Here is a 22727-nt window from a genome sequence, read left to right on the forward strand (position 1 = left end):
AGGGTGCCATATGTTAAATTGTAATACCAAATTGTAATTCTATATATATTTTATATATAGGAAGATACATCCACATATATATTTCATATATATGTACATGTATCTACCTTTGTATATATATATAACATATATACATTTACTTCTTGTAATAGTCATAGGAGTATTATAGTCATTTTGCGCATATTCATTTTCTTGAATATGTTGTAATTATTTTCTTTTTCATATTTTGCATTTTCTTATTTTCTTATTTTTTATTTTTAATCTTTGGTTTTCGTGTACCTTGGGGGGCCATCTTCTAGTCGTTGGGCCCCTCCAACGATCACATTTGTGACCGTTGGAGGGGCTCCAACGACTAGAAGAAAAGTCCCTCCAAGGTCTCCACTTCCTTATTTAAAGGGGTTCTCCCCTTTGTATTGTTAAGGCTTTGAGTCAAAGCCCAAGCATTTCTAATAAGATTTTTTATTCTTCTTTTTCGCCTTAGTGCATTTGTGAGCCATTGTGGGTTGTGCCTTCGTGCACGAGTGTTCTAAGTACTCTTATTGTGTTCTTGTGCACATGCTTTTTATCAAGAACTTTGGGTTTTTTATTCTAGTGTCTCTTTGAAGTCACTTTCACACCATATACATGTGTTGAATATTAATTGTACATGTTATACATGTAATTATAATGTTGTAAATGTGCATGTGATATGCATGAAAGTTCTAAAATTTATTTTGATGTTTGCATAAATATGATCATGTGCATCTCTGGGAGTTTATGCATGAATTGGATCATGATAATGTGTGTTGCAAGCTATATAACAGGGATTCGGCTAGTAGGGTGCCGTACCGGCGTCGACGCGGGTGCAGCACCAGGTGCACCCAAGGTCATTTCGGTCCATTTTTTTGGATTTTTTTTAAAAAAAAATTGCCCTATGAAATGGGCTGCGGAATTTAAAAAAAAATCTTGGGGGAGGGGGGGCCGCTGCCCCCCTATAACCCCCCGCGTCGGGGGGAACCCCCGGATATATATATATATATATATATATATATATATATATATATATATATATATATATATATATATATATATATATTACATTTTTACCCCTATCGCACCCCCGCACCCGGGTTTTTTGGAAGTGTTGAATCCCCGCACCCATGTGACATAGGTTGCAAGCATCTGTTCGCATGCGTACACAAATTAATTTTTATGTGCATTCTTGTTGTGTGATTGAATGTGCATTGTGGACATATTTTGAACAAGTGTCTTGCATGTTCACTAAAATTTTGCATTTGATGCATAAATCACTTTGAGATACTTTTGTGGCCAGATGTGAACCGTTGCATGCTACGTGGGCCAGGAACAGGTGTTGCTCCAATGATGTTGATTTAAATTTATGCATTGCAAATTTTGTTATTGAAATTATTGGTTTTCCAAAATTAATCGTACTATTAAAAATATGGCGGGCCAAGGCCCGAGTTGGGTTTTGCATGTGGATTTGCAAAATGGTTCTTTTGTAAATAACTTGAAATTGTTTAAAAGGGTAAAAGATACCAAACAATGTGATTAATTTTCTCCTTTATGTCACTTTCACAGTATGGGAATCTTGGATGACGGTTTTGGAGAAACCATGAGCATACTAAAACTTTGTGTGCGATTATGCCCCTGAACCCGATATGGTGGTTCACCTCCCGGCCATGGGTTTAGGGAGATTCAGCTACTTTGCCTAGGGATGGTGTTGTTGACTCAGCTATAGTTATTGGTATAGCAAGAAAGTGGCGTCAATGGTTGAGGATTTTCATTGATATCCTGGCATTAGGTGAGAATTCCTAATGTTTCGATGAAAGGTGAGGAATCCTAATATCGGTCGAGGAACGAGTGTAGAACCCAGTAATAAAATACAATTTGTGTGTTAAGCTATAACTGGAAACCTAACTTAGACTTCAGAAATATTGTACCTATTTTAAGTATTCACGGGTTTAAGGAAAAGTGAAAACTAAAATTTATGTGCATTTAATAGTTACATGCATACAAAAGCAACTCTGATAATAACTTAATAAGTTATCCATGCATGTGCATTGAATCATGCATCTTTACTGTTCTGCATTAATTCATTTATTCATACTTATTCTTTTTCGCGTGATATTGGTTATTACATGATACTTGTTTTAAATGCTTGAGCGATAAGTTGATTATGAAATTATTGTTGATATATTCCTCTAAAATTGTGCATGAATTTGGTTTATGCTCTTTCCTTTCTATTTGGATTTTTATAGGAATTCGTACAAAAGATTTTGGTTCTTACCCTGTCTTTCAAAACTGTTTTTCAGGATTGGGAGCACAATGATGGGTGACTTGCTACATGGAGATTGCGAGTTTAGCGTGATATATTTTGGGTTTTTGACAGAGTAGCTCCTTATGATAGACTATTTAATTATTTTTGTTATTATGGCATTTATTTTATTGATTAATAAAGTTGATTACTCTTTCGTCGATTCAATGCATTATCTCTTATAGTTTGGTATATGTTAAATCTGTGAGATCCTGAATCCCTGGGCTTTGTGTAATGTCACATATTTTCACACTTAGTTAAATTTGAGATTCTCGAAAATTTGGCTAAGTCTGGGAGAAAAATCGTTTGAGCCTCGATTTTTTATCGATGCTTTTGAGTCTGGGCTTGGCCCAGGTCTCATCAACTAGGTCTAAACGAGCCACTTAAAATATGAGAAAAAGTTTTATTTTCAACCTTTAAATTAAAGCGAAATTCGAGTTATTTTCAGGCAAAATTCAAAATTTGATATTCGTGTAATATGTCGTTGGATGCGTCTCAGAATTCTGAGCGCAACAATATTTTATTGTTCTCTATTCGAACTACGGTTGGCCTGAAAATCATATTTTTTCAAAAATTTAGCACTTTATTGATTGAGATCCGGACTTGGATCGAACCGGATCTGATGGATTTGATCCAAATTAATATGGATTTGGATCAGTGTTATTAAAAATGCGCCTCAAGGCATAAAAAGCGTGCCTCGCCTCAAGGCGAGGGGTTTTGTGCCTTGAGGCGCAGGCATAAGGCGTAAAAGCCCTAAGGCGCATGCCTCATACGCATTGAGGTGTACGCCTCAGGGCGAGGCGCGCCTCAAGGTGAGGCGTACGCACCTCAAGGTGAGGCGTACGCGCCTCACCTTGTCAACGTGTTTTTATAAGAAATGTGCTCAATGAGGTTTGAGGGGACTTTCAAATCAACTGGGGTAACATCAACTTCCCAAGAGTTGTATTGGTTTCAGCACACATGAACTGGAAAGGTAAGAGATGGAAATTTATCTGGCGAGTGTGGGGCGTTATCTGCTTGGAAGGCAATCTGGACCGAGCGCAACCAGCAGATTTTTAGAGGAATATACACAAAGCCTGATGCATTACAGGATCCATTAAGGTGGGAAGTTACAAACAGAGAATGGCCTTGATGCTCGACTGAATGGATTGGAGGTAACAAGGCCATTTTTGTGTGGATCGACTAGGCAGATCTGACCTCACAAATCACGACCCTACATGGTTGCTCGTTTCACTGTTTTTAATTTTGTATTTGTTGTTTTCTGTTTAAAGGTGTCCTGATATCTCATCACACCCATTCATACGTTCTCTGTGATTTATACTGCTGAAGCAATGGAATTTATTCTTCAAAAAAAAATCTCCTGAACTTGTTCAGATCTTCATTTCCCTTCCATGCATGGCTCAAGGGAAAAAAATAATAGGTTTTGATGTTAATGAAGCCTTATATGCACATACATTATGCATATGAAAGCTTCAACTGTGTATTGTGTCACATGTCACCCGCACAGGCATGAGAGGAACAATATCACCCGTGTGATGGATAGCTTGGTTCCTCAGTATTGATAGTATATTTATCCTCTTTGCATGGGCAGGTGGTGTTTCAAATTAGCATAACACAAGCATAAGCAGATGCTACCATGGCTTTGTACTGTATTTTTTTCCTCAAAAAATTATTGTATTATGGTGTCTTGTTTCTGAGAGAGCATTTTCAAGTGTTGCCCTTTCATATGTTACAACATTATGTTGTATTGATGCATACGATTTTGATAGGTTTTCGCTATTTTTTGTCGTTGGTGGTTGTTCATGCTGCTGAGATTATGCAAATGGATCGATCGATGGTTGTCGACAACGAAAACCCGAGCGAGCGACCTCAGATTTAGAATCCACCGTAGGTCATGGTGGCACCCCCAATTAATCAAGAGGATGGAGATGGGCTGATCATTGTATTGGGTCTGATCCATAAAAAATTGGGTCGCAAACATAAGCCCAAAAAAAAATTCTTCCGGGGGGGCGCTGCCCCCCTACGGCCCACTCGGGGATCTGCACCGGGGGGAGCCCCCGGACCCCCTACTGCAAGGGCAAAAACTCTGAATCAGGATCCACAACTCATCATCTAGACGAACCGACGTACCTTGAAATTTGAAGAAGGGTTTTTGGGAGAAGGAAATGATTTTTCGATTCTTCCTCTCTAGAAGAACGACGAGTAGCTGAGACCCAGAGAGAGATTTTATCTGGATTTTGATAACACTTATGCTTCGGTTTTGCGTCAATTAACTTCATTACTTGCTGAAATTGGATTGTACACAGAAGGGGCCCATGCTTTCTCTACTACATATGTTTATTCTCTGGATATTTTTTTAGTTTTGTTTTTTTTTTTTCAGCAAATGCGGCAAGAGAACAATTTAATTAAAGAGAATTTTGGTTTCTAATGTATGAAAAACAACATAAATAAGAAGATCTCATGCTGTGATTGAATTTTGGTTTCTTAGATAATTAGATCAAGTTGTTGCATTAATGTTACTTTCACATGTTAATCTCATATTTTTCAGTATTTATTTGAGAATTTTTATTTCTTGTTGGTTGTTGCTTCATCAATAAAGCATTTTTTATTTATTTATAATTTTAGATATTTTTTATAGTTTTTTTTAAGTTTTCAAAAAAAAATTGAGGCTTACGCTTTACGCCTCGAGGCTTACACCTCGCCTCAGATTTTGGTGGAGCGCCTCGCTACGCCTCAACGCTTTTCACAACACTGGTTTGGACTCTATCCAAGACCCATATTAATCTAGATTTGATCCAGCTCAAAACCCATTTGAATTTCGAAGATGGATTTGGATCTTGAATCTGGATCCAGATCCAAATTCATGCCAGTGACTTTCTAACTTTAAATTCATTAAAAACCTTTAAATTGGGGTTTATTTGTGTTAAGAAGCCTCCCACATTAATTTGGTAATTTTTGGAAACTTTCAAAAAATTATTTATAATTTAATATTAATTAATTAATTAATTAATTTAATATAATTTCGAAATTATATTTTTATGTTTGTTTAGGACTCTTGAAAGAGCCTTTAACCATCTCTAGGAAGGTTGAGAGATATAGAGTTCCTTTTTAAACAAAATTTTGAAAAGTCAAACTTGAAGAGTTTTAAAATTTTTGGAAAACTCATATAAAAGAGTTTTATTTTTATGAGAATTCTCTCTCTCCATCCCTTCTAGATGGGCTGGAGAGGGGAGGGGGGGGATCACCCCCTCCCCTATTGGCAATAAATAGCCTACAAAAAAAAAGAAGGGAGAGAGAAGAAAAGAAAAAGGAGAAAGAGAGGAAGAGAAAGAAAAAGAGAGAGAAATAGGGAAAAGGAGAGGAAGAAGAAGGAGATTCAATCTTCTCCAGCCATCAAATCCACGTTTCTTTTCAATCTACATGTATGGTACAGGTTTCTTTTTTGATTTGAGTGAGAAAAGGAAGATGGATTTGATTTCCATGCGGTATTTTAGTATAAAACCATGTGGATGATTAAATTTAAACATTTACTCTAAGATCCATGGATGAAATCCATGTATTTTCATCTTCTTGAAGGTTATTATGGATTAACATACTTGTGGAGGTATTTTTATGTTAAAACAAAATTTTTATCCATGAAAAATATTGTTGTTATGCATGTGCACCAAGATATTATCGATTTCTATGAAAAACAAATGTTAGGAATGGTTAGGGTATGTGAAATCTGGGTATAACCAAGCAAAAACGTGGTTGCACGTATGTTTATGATAACAAATGAGATTTATTTCATAATCGGGTTGTGTACTTCATGAATCTAAGTATACTTGATCCGTGCACGTGTACTTTATGCAAAAATTTCATGTGCATGCATACTAAGACTTGTTTTTATTTCATTAAGCATGTCAATGCCCTGAAATTTATTTTAGTGCTTCTGGTGGTATGTTGTCATCAAAATATATATATATATATATATATATATATATATATATATATATCTTTTGCTGTGTTGCGGCTGAGCCATGTGCTAGCAGCCCCAACCAACTGGGTCGGTTGGGCTGGGGTTTTGACCCGGCCAGCTGGGTGCTGGCCGTGTAAAAAAAATGTATTTTATGTCGGGCCCAGCCGACCCCAGTTGGCTGAGCCGTAAGGCAGTCAACCCCAGCCGATTGGGCTGAGTACCTGACCCAGCCAACTGGGTCGGCTGGGTGGGTCTGGTTGTGTGTAGGGATGGTAGTGGGGCGGGGCGAGGGACAAGGTCTCCACCCTCGCCCCGCCTCAAGATTAGAACCTCCATCCCCGCCTTCATCCCCGCACGGGGATGGATTTTAACCTCCACCCCCGCCTTCATCCCCGTTTCATGTCCTCCATCCCCGGTTCAAACCAGAGTTACCAGTCGAGGAAGCGGGAAGCGATACGGGAAGCGGGAGCAGGAAGCGAGGTACTTTCAAAATTTTAGGAAGCAGGAAGCGTGGGATGACTTCGAAGAAAATTACGAACCGTCTCGGAAGCGACCTAGGAAGCGAACCGGAAGCGAGGGGGAAGCGAAAAAAACAAAACTACAAAAAAAAATGGGAAAGCGTGGGGGGAAGCGTGCTTCCCATTTATGGGAAGCATGCTTCCCAAAAAAACACTTCCCTACACGCTTCAAAAGCACGCTGTTTCGCACTTCGGGGAAGCGCGCTTCAGGTAACTCTGGTTCAAACTGGGATGAGGCGGGGCGGGGCTATTGCGGGGAAAAGTGGCGGGGACGGGGATCATGGCGGAGACGGGGCGGGGAAAAGTGTACGTCCATCCCCGCCTCCATCCCCGTTTCATACCCTTCATCCTCGGTACAAACAGGGCGAGGCGGGGTGGAGCCCCGCTTTCCCCCGGTCCACTGCCATCCCTAGTTGTGTGCTGGCTGGGTCACGTGTTTTTAAAAAAAAAAGGAGGTTTTATTTGTGTGTGGTGTCTTAACTATTTTAGTAAGGGTGTATTCTGAATGTGTTGGGAACACATTTTAAACATGATTGTATGCTCAATTTACATATAAATAAAGATTTAAGTAGCATGTGTAAGGTTCAGCACTTCTTGTAATTTTTAGATTTCTTTACCCATTAAGGTGAAATCAAAGTGATAGTTGCAAGGCTGCATCCTATGTGCAATTAAAATAAAGTGTGAAGCCATGCACATGTATATGTATGTTATTCATACACGTCTGTAAATTGTCATAAATGAATATACATTGAAAAGCATGGGAAAAGAATGCATACGGGTAGGTTACTCATGATTTTTGCATATGAATGCATTGATGATTAAATGGATCATCCTGGGTTGTGTGAGCCTTGAGCATGTGTTGTTCTTTGTTTAAGTTGTTCTATGCATTGCAAAAATCAAATGTGATATTATTGTTCTTATTACAATGTTTCATATTACCACGGGTTGTGGTCTCGTAAAGAGCTTGACATGTTGATTTGCAAACTTATGTTATTAATTCTGCCTGTTGAATTGCGAATTAAAAGAGATGAATTAATAACAAGATAAAATAAATTAAAGAACAGTGTAATCTACGTTTTCCTTAATGTCCCTTCTTTAGTATGAGAATCTTAGATATTGCAGTTTTGGAAAAAAACGTGAAGATATTAAATCTTTGTTTGCATTGTTGTTGCCCCTGAACCCGATATTGAGGTTCTTCTTCTGGCCACGGTTTTAGTGAGAGTCTGCCATTTTGCCTGGGGGTGGCGTGTAGACACAGTTGTTGTTTTGGTATACCAAGAAAAACAGCATTATGGTTGTTGGTTTCTATAGTGTCCCGACCAGTGTTGTGAAAAACGTTGAGGCATAGCGAGGCGCTCCACCAAAAATCGAGGTGAGGCGTAAGCCTCGAGAAATAAAGCATAAGTCTCAAAAAAAATTGAAAACTTTAAAAAAATTATAAAAAAATATCTAAAAATACAAGTAAATAAAGAAATGCTTTATTGATGAAATAACAATCAATAAGAAATAGAAAATCTCAAATAAGTACTAAAAAATATGAGATTAACATACAAAAGTAACTAAAAACTGACTATATAACTGGAAAATATATGAGATTAACCAAAAAAGTTAAAATTTACTAAGAAACTGATTACATAACTGAAAAATATATGAGATTATTCTAAAAAATGTGAGATTAACATATAAAAGTAACTAAAAACTGATTACGTAACTGGAAAATATATGAGATTAACCAAAAAAGGTTAAAAGTTACTAAGAAACCGATTACATAACAGAAATAACTGGAAAATATATGAGATTAACCTACAAAAGCTAAAATATATGAGATTATTCTAAAAAATATGAGATTAACATATAAAAGTAACTAAAAGTTGATTACATGACTGGAAAATATATAAGATTAACCAACAAAAGATAAAATATACTAAAAAACTGATTAGATAACTAGAAAATATATGAGATTAACCAACAAAAGTTAAAATATATGAGATTATTCTAAAAAATATGAGATTAACATATAAAAGTAACTAAAAACTGATTACATAACGAGAAAATATATGAGATTAACCAAAAAAAGTAAAAACATACTAAGAAACTGATTACATAACTGAAATAACTGAAAAATATATAAGATTAACCTATAAAAGTTAAAATATATGAGATTATTCTAAAAAATGTGAGATTAACATATAAAAGTAACTAAAAGTTGATTACATAACTGGAAAATATATGAGATTAACCAACAAAAGTTAAAATATACTAATAAACTGATTACATAACTGAAATAACTGAAAAATATATGAGATTAACCTACAAAAGTTAAAATATATGAGATTATTCTAAAAAATATGAGATTAACATATAAAATTAACTAAAAAATTGATTACATAACTGAAAAATATATAAGATTAACCAACAAAAGTTAAAATATATTAAGAAACTAATTACATGACTGAAATAACTAAAAATATACGAGATTAACCAACAAAAGTTAAAATATAGTAATATACTAATAAACTTATTATATAACTAAAATAACTAGAAAATATATGAGCTTAACCTACAAAAACTTTGTTGATTATGTCTCAGAAATCTTATTGTAAAAAAAAATTTGCGCCTTGAGGCGCACCTTTTGCGCCTCAAGGCGCTTTTTTATAACACTTATCCCCACATTGGTTGTTGATTTCCAATGTATTGACGGATGGTGTTGATTTCTGATATCGGTCGAGGGCTAAGTTTAGAACCTAGTAATAAAATATAACTTGTGTGCTAAATTACCCTATGACCCCTACTTGACCTCGAGAATTCTTACCTGTTTTGAGTATCCGCGGGCAATGGTAATTAAAAAGAGGAACTTAATTGTGTGCATTTAATAGGGACATGCATATGAAAAAAAAAAACTTTAAAAAAGATAATAATAAAGTATTCATGCATTGCACTGAAATCATTCATATTCATGTTATGCATTAGATCATGCATATTTACTTGTTCCATAAAGGTGAATGCATGGTGTTTGTTCTCTAATGCATGTTAATTGTTTTATTGTTTAATTTATAGTCTCTGTTGTTATTAAATGTTCTCTCATGCTTAATAATTGTTTCATATTGCATGAATGATTAGTTGAATTATGAATGTGTTATATTTATTTCTCTCTAAAATATTGCATGAATCTTATTTATATTCTTTTTACTTATTTGATTCATTAAAGGGATTCATACGCAGGGTTTTTTTTATTTTGACACCCTACTTTTTGTGTTTTTCACAGCCTCAGATGCCTAGTGGAGAGGACTTGCTTTTGAGAAGAATCACGAAGGGACTACATGATAGCATGACAGATTCTTTGGACGACGTGGCTCTTTTTTTTTTGCTTCCTTTATTTTTGTTTTCTTATATCGAAAACTATATGTTTTTGAATAAATAAAATTTGGTTTGATTTTGGTTTGGTATGAAAGATGAGTATAAGATCCCTTGTGGTGGTGGCGGTAGTTGTGCTTAACTTTAAAGGCCTCGGGTCTCCGAGATTGTTTTCGTACTTGTTTAAAAAAAAAATCGCACTCTTTTAAGGTGTATAAGTTGGGGTCGTTATACTTTATTTCTGCAATTGTTTTAAAAATTCTACTTTTTACGAGAATAAGTTGGGGTTGTTAATTCTTATCCTAATTAAAAAGGTAGCTCTAGCTCTTGTGGATGAATATCCCAGAGGGAAACAGATACCCATAAAGAGAACCAAGGTAATCATGGGTGAAATTTCCCTAAAGAAGCTTCCAGAAGAAATTTTAAACGGACAACTAACTTAGGTTCATGTGCATATGCAAGACAATCTGGAAGCAACTTTCAAAAACTAGTATGAAACAGAAAATATATGCAGTTAAACAACTGACACTGCCCAAATCAGAGATCCAACATATTTAGTTCTCAGATTTTCTAACAGTTCAGCTTATTCCGTTCCACCACAAAACAAAGCAATTCGTTCCACAAAATTTACAAGAGACGAACGCATACCATTTGTTTTCCGTATGCAAGAAGTCAAAAAGGTCAAATTTGACGTGAAATTGAACGCTCCGTCCCAGTCAGTTTGCCTACAGAGACAAACCAAAACGAAAAAAAATCAACAAATCAAACATTCACTTGTTCAAAGCCCTCAAATAACTTCCTACGAATCCGAACATTTCAAATAATGATGACAGAGAGTAAAATTCATAAAGAAAAGAGAGAGATACAACGAAAATAACGATAACGCACACGACAGTTTTGATGCTTGTATCATGAACAATCGCACAAATTTAAAAAAAGGAAAACATAAAAAATTCGATACTAAGCAACGAGAAGCGAAAAACATATACTGATTCTCGACATCAACCAGATCCGCGTCCAATTTACCGTTGATGTTACGAAAACATGTGAACAGATCGCAATCAAACACACACAAAAAAAAACTTATGAAAATTCGAAATCAAGCAATGAGAATAGGGAAAAAAGAGAAAAAAAAACTCACGGGTTCTTGATGCAGAAATTGTAATTCCTGGTGATTTCTCCGCTGAGGATCCCGGTGAGGTTCGTGAGCCCGTTGTAGATCCTCGCGGTAAGGTACGAGAGGAGCGCCGGATCCATCTTGGAAACAGCATCACCACCACCATCATCATCGTCCTGCCCCAGAACGGAGACCGGAGAGGCCGCGAAGAAGAAGATGATGAGGAGGAGGAGGAGGAGGATAGCGGTCGTCAGATGGGGTCTGAGCGTGGCATTGCACATGGCGATCGCGGCGCGCAGGAGCTTCTGCAATTAGAAAGGGAAAGGCGGGAAGGAAGGAAGGAGGAAGAAGATAGAGGTGATGAGCGGAGGGGGAAAGAAGCGGTGGAGCGGAATTCTAGGGCTACAGAGGAAAGGGTTGCCGCCATTTGTGGTCGTTCCACCATGGGGGGAGAACCTGCCACCCCAACAATGTGGAGCAGAGGAAGCTCAAAAGGCTGAAAACCGAAAGGCTTTGGAGCCAAAAAGAAGACGAGGCCCATTTTCCTGACCAAAATGCCCTTACATATTTTAACCCGATTTTACGAAAATGTCCTCGTACTTTCTATGGAATGGTGACGGGCCAGAATCCATGACTGTATATCACGCGCTTCTTGCAACTCCATGTCACACAGTCCAGCGATATATCACTAAGGTGGCCGTAGGGTAGGGGTGGCAATCGGGTCGGGTTGGCGGGTCGGGTTGGCGGGTTGGCGTGTCAACATACCTCAACCCGACCCGTTTATTAAACGGGTCGGCTGTGGCAAACACGAACCCGACCCGTTTAATAAACGGGTAACCCGACACGACCCGCCAACCCATTTAATAAATGGGTTGGATCGGGTAAACGGGTTTTCACGTTGGCGGGTCAGGTTGGCGGGTCGGGTTGACGGATCGGGTTGGCGGGTCAGGTTGACGGGTCGGGTTGGCGGGTTGACGGGTCGGGCAGACAGGTTGGCGGGTTGACCCACCCGCCTAACCCGTTTATTAAACGGGTCAGTCGGGTTGGCGGGTTGGCATACCCCCAACCCGAACCCGACCTGTTTAATAAACGGGTTACACGGGTCGACCCGTTTATTAAACGGGTTGGCTTAAGCCCAACCCGAACCCGCCTAAGAGGCGGGTTGGCGGGTCGTGTCAGAAATTGCCACCCCTACCGTAGGGCTGGGGGAACAAGCCGAGTCGTTCATGGTTCTGCCCATGTTCAGCTCATAAACCTCTCGTTCAACTAGTAATATAAGCTCTGCAAGCTGAATATAAACAATAGGGACTCAGCTTGAAGCAGGTTATATGGTCCCCCGCCCCACCCCCCAAAGACCGCCGTTATCTACATCTCGTGTTCGGAGGTCCTATTGAGTGCCACGTATGTAAGCACATGCGGCTCGTATCCCCATGATTGTCAGCATCAGATAGCATCGTAGTTGCAAATACTTAAATACCCTTTACCGCCATGCTCGTCATGAAACAGACAAAAATGTCCTTCATCTAGAAAAGTGAAACGCCGGTTCGAGAAAAGAACAAAATTGCCCTCCATCTAGAAAAGTGAAACGACGGTTCTAGAAAAGTCCAAACATTTCATTTTCACCCTAAGCAGCAAAGTCTACTGGAGCACCGTTTGCCGACATTCTAATTGTTCTGAACTTAAAAATGAGCTTGGTTGACTCTGACTGACAAGGATCTAAGGTGGCCTAAGGGTAAAATGGGAATTTTATTGACAAAATGGTGGTGAAATGACACCTAAAAGGGGACAGACCTAGAGTTAGACTCCTACACTGACCTACAGGTTCGACATCTATGGCAAGGGGGTGTCTAGAAGTGAACAAAGAAAATTTGGGGTGTTTACAGTTATCAGCATCAAACCCCATCTATCAAGCACAGGTAGAAGGAACACAGAAGAACAAAGAAGAAAGAAAAATGCAAGGAATAAGAAGAAGAAGAAAAAGATAAAGGCGGAGGAGAAAAAAGAAGAAGTTGCGCTTCCACGAAAGAGAGGTTAAATAGATTAAGGTTTTAGACCTGGACAATGGGTCAGGTCGGGTCGGGTAGGGTTTTATATATAGATCTATATTAGGGTTTTACATTTTACAGAGCTTTACGCACATGTACATAAATTGACACGATGTTTAGACTTAGTAAAGTACAAATCGATTTAAGTAACAGTTGCAAACCGTTATGAGTAAATCATATTACATATCGATATCGTTCATATAGAGAAACAAAGATATATCATTGTCATAGTTACTTCATAAATATAATTAGACATTCCGATAATTACCTACTGGTGATGATATTTGTTTTTTTTATGATGATGGTCATGTATTTTATCTAAGCCAAACCATTGTGGTCAGGTAAAAAAAGATTAGGTATTTTAAAAAATGATTGAGGTTGTAAATCACATTGATTTGTAATTTTAAAGTTACTCATCGATTTGCCACTGTTACTAAAATATTGTTTCTAAAAACTATTAGCACGATTGGTTCTTACGAAGGCCAAACATTTCAACGATATGTACTTATAAAGGTTGCGATTTGTACAACGATTTGTAAGTTTAAAACAACAAAGATCTGTATATTTAAAGCAATAGCGATTGTATTTATGAAGTTACCTCGATTTGTACTTAAGTTTGCTAAATCTTACAACGATGTTTACTTATGAAGCCAAATATTGCGAAGATTTATAATGTTGGTAATCGTTTAATGAATGGGATAATTTATATTATTATATACTTGAGGAGGCGGTTGTAACATATAATGATGCGGTTAAATTTATGTGTTGTGCAGGTTAGCAATGTCTGCAGCTCGTCAGAGAAGAAATACTGCAGTATTCTTTGGGATTTCTATTAGAGAAGTTATTTGTCAGTCCCATCTATCTAAGCGTTATGAAAGGTATCAAAATATAATGAAGATTGAGAATGATAAAGACGGGAACAAAGCGTTGGAATTGTATTATGTGAAGGATTATCCATCATATATTGAGGCTGAAGATCAAAGGAAGAATAAGGAAAAACCAAAGATGAAGAAGAAGGATGATGAAGAGAAGGAAAAACAAAGAAAGAATGCGGAGAATGAAAAGCAAAGGCAAATGAATAAGGCGAAGGAGAGAGAAAGGCAAAGGAAGAAGGAGGAGGAGAATGAAGCAAATGAAGAAAATGCAAATGAATGAGGAGAAGGAGAGGGAAAGGCAAAAAATGAATGAGGAGGAGGAGAGAGAAAGACAATTGAAGAATAAGGAGGAGGAGTTTGAGAATGAAAGGCAAAAGATGATCAAAGAGTATTTAGCACAACAAAATAGGATAAGGCAAGTAAAGAAGGAGACGAAGGAAAGGGAAAGGCAATTGAAAAAGAAAGAGGAAGAGAATGAAAGGCAAATGATGAAGAGGAAAGGCAAAGGAAGAAGCATCAGGATGAAGAAGAGAAGGAAATACGAAGAAAGGAGCAGGAAAGACAAAGGAAGGAGAAAGAGAAAGAGATGGAAAGGCAAATGAAGAAGAAGGAGGACGAGGAAGAGTAGAAAAGAGAAAGGAAGAAGCAAGAGAAGGAAGAGAATGGAAGGGAAAGGAAAAAGCAGGAAGAAGAGAAGGAAAGGAAAAGGAAAGAAGAGATTGAAAAGCAGAGGACGAAGGCGATGGAGCGAAGGACGATAGTAGTAGAAAAGCAGTGGGAGGCGGTGGAGCAACAAGAAAACCAGAGGTTGGAGGGATGGGTTGAAGAGGAGAAAAGTGTGACTAAGGTACGCAAATTGATCCTGTATGTCACAATTTATTTTGTTAGCGATTTATATGTATAACAATTTTTGTGATAGATATTACTATATACAGTGAATACTGTGATAGCGATTACTATGTATAACGATTACTGTGTTAGCGATTATTGTGATATCGTTTGTGCAACGATTATTATTTTTAGCGATTACTGTGTACAACGAGGTGTAGAAGTACAAATGAGACTAATTTACAATTGATATGAATAATATGTTATTTTGTATTACAGAGAGGTTAGAAGAGAAGTAGAGTACCAGGTAAAAAGCTCAGAGGCCGGTGTCAGTGGCCTGTAGTTATATCGTGGTATGGAAAGCTTAGTGAATATCAGAAAGATCGATTACGAAATATGCACTTTGGCGGCCTTCTAGACCAGTATTATTTTGAAATGTGCTGAAACACCATGGCCCACCTGGTAAATAAGTGAAATCATCAGACAAACACATTCTAGTTTGATTCTTTTGGGATCACCATGACCCTAGAAGACATGACGCAGATTATTGATCTTAAGTACCATAGAAGTGTTGTCCTATTACGGGATTCAAACTATAACGCAAAGGAAAAGTGCACGACCCTTGTAGGAATGTCGATGGATGACTGGAGTCAATATATTTCTGGTGGGAGCAATTTCACATAGATGAAAGTTTCTTCTTTTCGTAATAAATGGGAAGGCTGGTCTGCTACATGTGCATCTGAAAGAGCTAACCAAGAGTTGTGCGGCTTCCTTCTTTATTTTTTTGGTCTTACTTTATTTTCTGATTGTTCTGGTTTAAGAATAAGTTACTTGTGGTTGCAGTTCCTAGAAGACTTAGACGAAGTCGACAACTATGCATGGGGTGCTGCTATGCTCGCACACTTGTACAGTCAACTTTACCGTGCTAGTAAGGGTACGAAAACCGTCGAGGGGGGTGGCCATTTGTTCAGGTATTTGTTTATTACATATTTAGTACTTGTAGACTAAGCTCGTTAAAGGTTGTAGTGTTACTAATATATTGTTTTTGTAGGCTTGGGTGTTGGAGCATATTGTCGCGTTGTATCCTAAGTGTGGCATTGCGATTTATGGTTTTTCAAAGATCGGGCGGTGGGCTAGAATAAATGTCAAGGAGGATAATGCTAAGTTTATTTTAGATGGTCTGCAACTAAATAAGGTAAATGGTCTAAAATCGTTTACAATCGATTCATCATTTATCATTCAGTAGTATAAATCGTTGAAATGTTTAGCATTCTTAAGTAATCATCGCTATAGGATTTTGTCTTCGTTATTACAAATCGTTATTGCTTTAGCATTTCTCTTTTAGTACTGTAAATCGTAATAATCGTTTGTATTCTTAGTAACAGTCGTTGTAATATATTTAGCACTTGTTATTAAAAAGAATTTTAATATTTAGCATTTATTAGCATGAATAATTGTCTATACCTAAACCATAATCTCCAATATATAGGTTATATGGAGATTATATGGAGATGGGGAGGACGAGGACCAAGAGCTTGTTGTCGAGGATGCAAGACTGTCTGACCGCGATATTTGGTTGTTTAGCAATTATGAAGCCGAGTTGCAGCATGATAGTCGAGTTCTCCTACAATCTGGCTTGAGACAGTCTATCCCAAAAAAGACTGTGGAAGTGAGAAGAAAGATGAATAGTGGTGAGGGCCAGGAACGTGAATTGGCACGAATGCTACAAAAAACAATTGGATAGTTGGAACATAGGAGGTGTTCATGCCATAGCGTATGATTATAAAGAACGACAGTATGATCCCAACTATTTCCAAAAATATTGAGAACCCATGCATCGAAATCTGTTGATTGAGAATATTGGGAACCCATGCCTCCCTCCTGTCTCCCATCATGTCACATCCCAGCATATAAATCTCGTTCATCATTTCCCTCTGGTTACAACAACGATTACCTCAGTAACACTGCACGATGAAGAGCGAACACAGCTCACAAAAGAGAACATAGTCTATGGCACAAGGTTTGAGATGTTGGAGATAAAGAATAAGGACTTACGAAATGAGATGAGCAATTTGAAAAGACAAATGCAATCACTGGTAGAGATGATGACCAGTGTTTATAATAAGATCGAGAGAATCAAGAGGCCACTGAGAATAGAGAGTCCACCAAGAAAAAAAAAGAGACGATTTGTATGTCATAGTCCATATGAGTCGTCAAGTGCCACTGAATAAACGATAACGATTATTTTTATCCCGATAATTATTTGTTGTAATACTATAATTATTTTTTGTAACGTGACATTCTTTAATTGTTTAATTCTTTTTTTAATACTTGTAACACACATGTTTCGCTGAACAAATCGTTGTAATGTTCGGCCTTCATAAATAAAAGTTATCACATTTATTTTTTATAAGAGATCATAATTTCATTACAATCAGTTTTATATAAGAGATCACGATTTGTTTTTCATAGGTGTTCTATCACGATCTGTACAACTTATATGAATATCCTATTGCGATTTTCCTTCACGAGTTTTGTCCTAGGGTACGATACGTTTCATCGCGATTTGTTATCGCTTTAGCATTTATCTTTTAGTACTATAAATCGTTATAATCGTTTTCATTTTTAAGTAATGAACTTTGCACGATTTTGTATTCCTCAGTACAAATCGTTATCGCTTACACATTTAACTTTCAGTACTGTAAATCGTAGTAATTGTTTGCATTCTTAATGATATTTGCAACATTTTGTATGCCTTAGTACATATCGTTATGCTTTAAGCATTTAACTTTCAGTATTGTAAATCATTGTAATTGTTTGCATTTATAAGTAATGATCGTTGCAAGATTTTGTATTCCTTAGTACAAGTCATTATCGCTTTAGTATTTAACTTTCTTTAGTGTAAGTCATTGTAAGCGTTTTCATTCTTAAGTAATGATCTTTATCAAATTTGATATTCCTTAGTACATATCGTTATGACTTTAGCATTTAACTTTCAGTACTGTAAATTGTTGTAATCATTTACATTCATAACTCATGATCGTTGAAGAATTTTGTATTCCTAAGTACAAATCATTATTATAAATAATTTGAACGATACATTACCACGACATTCATTTACATGAGTACTTAGTTACAATACATCATGACCAATGGTTTGGCTTAGATACAATACATTACCATCATCATCATCGAAGAAAACATACATCATCATCAGCATCAACCTACGTCCAAATAGTGATGTGCTTCGAAACATACATCATCAACATCATTATCAACATCATCACTTTTAATTTACTCAGTGGCTTTTGCTAGTCACTGGGAACGATTGAAGGGAAATCTATCTACCAATGGAGGTCTTTATATGTTTGCAAGTTTTTTTTCACGATGAATATTGGCAGCAGATAAAGGTATGGATCCCAACAGACAGAGAAGATGCAATCTGTACGACTAGCATATTTGTCATAAAGTATATCGAAGATTAGGCAGGTATTTTTTTAACTAAAAAGTAAGGTTTGCGAACGATTGAGAGTCCGACAGTAGGAATAGATCAAATAGATGGTCATCAACACCCACCCGTCTATCATGTAGAATATCTGTGCTTGCTCCGGTATGACGACAAAGATTAAGGATGATTATGGCCATTATATACTGTGTAAGCTTTGATATACTTCACAACAAATATACGAGAGTCATGTGTCATGAATATATCAATGTATCCACAGAAATTAACCACTATAATCATTATCAAAGATTATACAGATCTTCCAGCATGGCATGAAACAACTACAATATCAGCATCAAACATCATCCATCAAGCAAAGGTAGAAGAAACACAGAAGAACAAAGAAGAAAGGAAAACACAAGGAAGAAAAAGAAGGAAAAGAAAAAGAAGAAGAAGTCGTAAGAGAAAACAAAAGAAGATGCTGCTCTACCGCATAAAAGAAAAAGGAAGAGAGGTTAAATAGATTAGGGTTTTAGACATAGACAACGGGTTGGGTCGGGTCACTCTTCCACCTAAACCCATCACACAAATTGAGACATTCTTCCGACTACAAATCTAGGTAACTTAATAAATACAAATCTAGGTAACTTAATAAATACAAATCGACTTACAACCACAATACTTTAAGTTTCAAATTTTAACAATATTTGTCCTATTGCGATTTGTTGTTACGAGCTTTGTCAATATGAACGATATGTCCTATCGTGATTTACACAATGATTGATTCATAAATGGCGGAAAAGAAAACAATAAACAAATTGACAAGATATTTAGACCGATACGTCATATTGCATTGACTAGTTTTATAATAGGAAGTTGAAACAATAATTTTTTTAATTAAAGCGTGATGCAATTAATTTGCACGCGGTTTTTGAAAATGGGTGGTAGGTGAAATGATGTTTCCTTTATATATGAATGACACATCGAATAAGTTCGGCAGGCTGTCGATTAGCTTTCCTTTAGAATGACGTATCTGTAAAATAAACATATAACCTGCTTTATCGCAAATGGGGTATCAATATCAACGAAGGAGAATACGATGGCTACACGTCTAGCAATGGCATCAAAGACGACAACTAGACGACCAACGATGGCGACGACCACAGCTACACGACCAACGATGGCGATTCAGGCGTATATTTTCTAAACCTCGTGATTAGTTTCAGCAACATTTGCCTCTTTTATGACGTATATTCGATTTGTGTTGTGTACTATAGAAAAAAATTTCAATGTCGAATACTGAATATTATGCTCATGTCAGTGGAACATCCACAAAAAAAGGTGAGCGACAACGCTATAAAGAGCTCCAAGTGAACATCAATCGGATGTAAGATGAATTTGCAGAATGAAACACTATCAGTAATTTTGTACGTATAAAACCACTATCAGTTATATATTTACGTATGACATGGGTATGTAAGTTAACAAGTTCATATTTGTTGCAAACAGACTATATCTGATTTCATCAATTATATTCAAAGCAACACAACAAACAATACTAGACGCATCGTCACCCCTTATTTCATGGTATATCTATACTCTTATTGGTTTATTTTCTTTTATGATTTACTCTTGTTGCTTCTTGGTTTAACCTGACTATTATCACTCTTTCGTTCAATAGACTTACGTCCGTCGAAAGCCATACGCCATTGGATTTCAAGATGCACTACCATGTTGGGGTAACGATGATCACTGTGGAGACTTTTGGACAAGTGAAAAGGTAATTGAACAAACCTCTTGTCCAAGGTTTAGGCCTAACATTCCTAACAAGATTTGTTTATCGATTTCTAATGTTTTATATCCATTCACAGATATTGATTCCTACATTTTGGCAAACTGTTGAGCATTGGGTCTTATACGTGATGGATTTACGAGAAAAACAACTATGGTGCTACAACTCATTAGACTTTCACACTGGTGTACAATGTGACATTATGCATTTGGTAAGTTTTTGTCTATAGATGTATCATATCTTTTACGGTGGCCCAGATTTTGCTATACTCTGCATTAAACACAGGCGGGATTCCTAAAAGACATTTTGGGTGTCGACATTGGTGAGTGAATCTTGTTCTGTGCTGACCATGTTCCTTTACAAAGTAATGAGGTCGATTGTGGTGTATTCGTATTGAAGTATATTGAAGCAATATACAATGGACAAGAACCTGGTTTCGACGCTATATGCTATTTTTATCCTCTGTTATTGGAGACTCAATTTATATATTGGTTCCACATTACATTTTTGTTTCAGGATGATATACCGGGATTCTGCACCAAACTATGCCAAAAATTGACTGCGTTTCTAAATGCGGAAGAGAAAAATAATCAGCCATCAAGAGTACTTACAACGAAATGAACGACGCGATTCCCCCCAGAAATAATATGATGTACATAGATTTCAAACAGATTTAATAGACTGTGTATACCTAATTTTATATACAAATTTTATAAGACTGTATACAAATTATGTAAATCTCTCTGGGTTGAAATAAAATTTCAAATTTACTAAAAACGCAATTAGAGATGTGTACTGTTCATAAGTTATGGTAATGGTTACCCTACGTAAATAAAAATTGCAAAAGGGATTAACGATGTATGTGGTGAACAAATGCTTTTAATGTTCGACCGTCATAAATGAAAAGCCTATAAGCGATTACAGATGTGTGCTGTTCAAAAATCGTTGTAACGCTCACCCTCCTTGACTGAAAATCGCAAAATAGCTTTGCGATGTATGCAGTCAACAAAGGAGTGTAATGTTCGCCCTTCATAAATGAAAATAGTCCACAGCGATAAGAGATGTGTGCTGTTTAGAAATTATTGCAATGCTCACCCTTCGTAAATAAAAATCGCAAAAGAGATTTGCGATGTATGCGGTCAACAAAGGCATGTAATGTTCACCCTTCATAAATAAAAATAGTGCACAACGATAAGAGATGTGTGTTGTTCAGAAATTGTTGTAATTCTCACCCTTCGTAAATAAAAATCGCAAAAGAGATTTGCGATGTATGCGGTCAACAAAGGCATGTAATGTTCACCCTTTGTAAATGAAAATAGTGCACAACGATAAGAGATGTGTGCTATTCAGAAATTGTTGTAATTCTCACCTTCTGTAAATGAAAACCGCAAAATAGATTTACGATATATGCGGTCAACAAAAACGTGTAATGTTCGCCCGTCCTAAATGAAAATAGTCTACAGCGATAAGAGATGTGTGTTGTTCATAAATCGTTGTAATGCTTACCCTACGTAAATGAAAATTGCAAAATAGATTTGCGATGTATGCGATCAACAAAGACGTGTAATGTTCGCACTTAGTAAATGAAAACAATCCACAACGATAAGAGATGTGTGTTGTTCATAAATCGTTGTAATGCTTACCCTACATAAATGAAAATCGCAAAAGGGATTTGTGATGTGTGCGGTCAACAAAGACGTGTAATATTTGCCCTTTGTAAATAAAAATAGTCCACAACGCTAAGAGATGTGTGTTGTTCATAAATCGTTGTAATGCTTACCCTACATAAATAAAAAATGTAAAAGGGATTTGCGATATATGCGGTCAACAAAAGTGTGTAATGTTTGCCCTTCGTAAATAAAAATTGTCCACAACGATAAGAGATGTGTGTTGTTCATAAATCATTGTAATGCTTACCCTACATAAATCCAAATCGCAAAAGAGATTTGCGATGTATGCGGTCAACAAAGGCGTGTAATGTTCGCCCTTCGTAAATGAAAATAGTCCACAACGATAAGAGATGTGTGCCTAAGTGTTTAGGATTTAGGGTTTAGTATTTAGGTTTTAGGAATTAGGGTTTGAATAGTAGGGTTTAGGGTTTAGGTAGTTTGGTTTAGTGTTTAGGGTTTAGGTAATAGGGTTTATGGTTTATGGTTTTGGGTTTAGGTAGTAGGGTTTATGGTTTAGGGTATAGGTAGTATGTTTAAGGTTTATGGTTTAGGATTTAGGGTTTTGGGTTTAGTGTTTAGGTTTTAGGTTTTAGAAATTAGGGTTTGGATAGTAGGGTTTAGGTTTTGGGTTTAGGGTTTAGGTAGTTTGGTTTAGGGTTTAGTGTTTAGGGTTTAGGTAATAGGGTTTATGGTTTATGGTTTATGATTTATGGTTTATGGTTTAGGGTATAGGTAGTATGGTTAAGGTTTATGATTTAGGATTTAGGGTTTTGGGTTTTGGGTTTTGAGTTTAGGGTTTAGTGTTTAGGTT

The 22727-nt window shown here is 36.7% G+C and overlaps 1 protein-coding gene across 1 annotated transcript in view; it reads right to left on the minus strand.

The window, feature by feature from the left end:
- The window catches only part of LOC149822376 (ABC transporter G family member 28-like), a 94215-nt gene extending 82582 nt beyond the window's left edge, over window positions 1-11633 (minus strand). Inside the window, exons 1-2 of the mRNA XM_089980277.1 lie at window positions 11286-11633; window positions 10793-10869 (exon numbers count right to left, since the gene is read on the minus strand). Coding sequence (XP_089836403.1) covers window positions 10793-10869; window positions 11286-11542 — 334 coding nt within the window. The 5' untranslated portion in view covers window positions 11543-11633. The remainder of the gene's footprint in view (window positions 1-10792; window positions 10870-11285) is intronic.
- Between the last annotated feature and the right edge of the window lie 11094 nt (window positions 11634-22727).

Source organism: Nuphar pumila, chromosome 11 (assembly GCF_984573655.1).
Source record: "Nuphar pumila chromosome 11, dmNupPumi1.hap1.1, whole genome shotgun sequence".
NCBI lineage: Eukaryota > Viridiplantae > Streptophyta > Magnoliopsida > Nymphaeales > Nymphaeaceae > Nuphar > Nuphar pumila.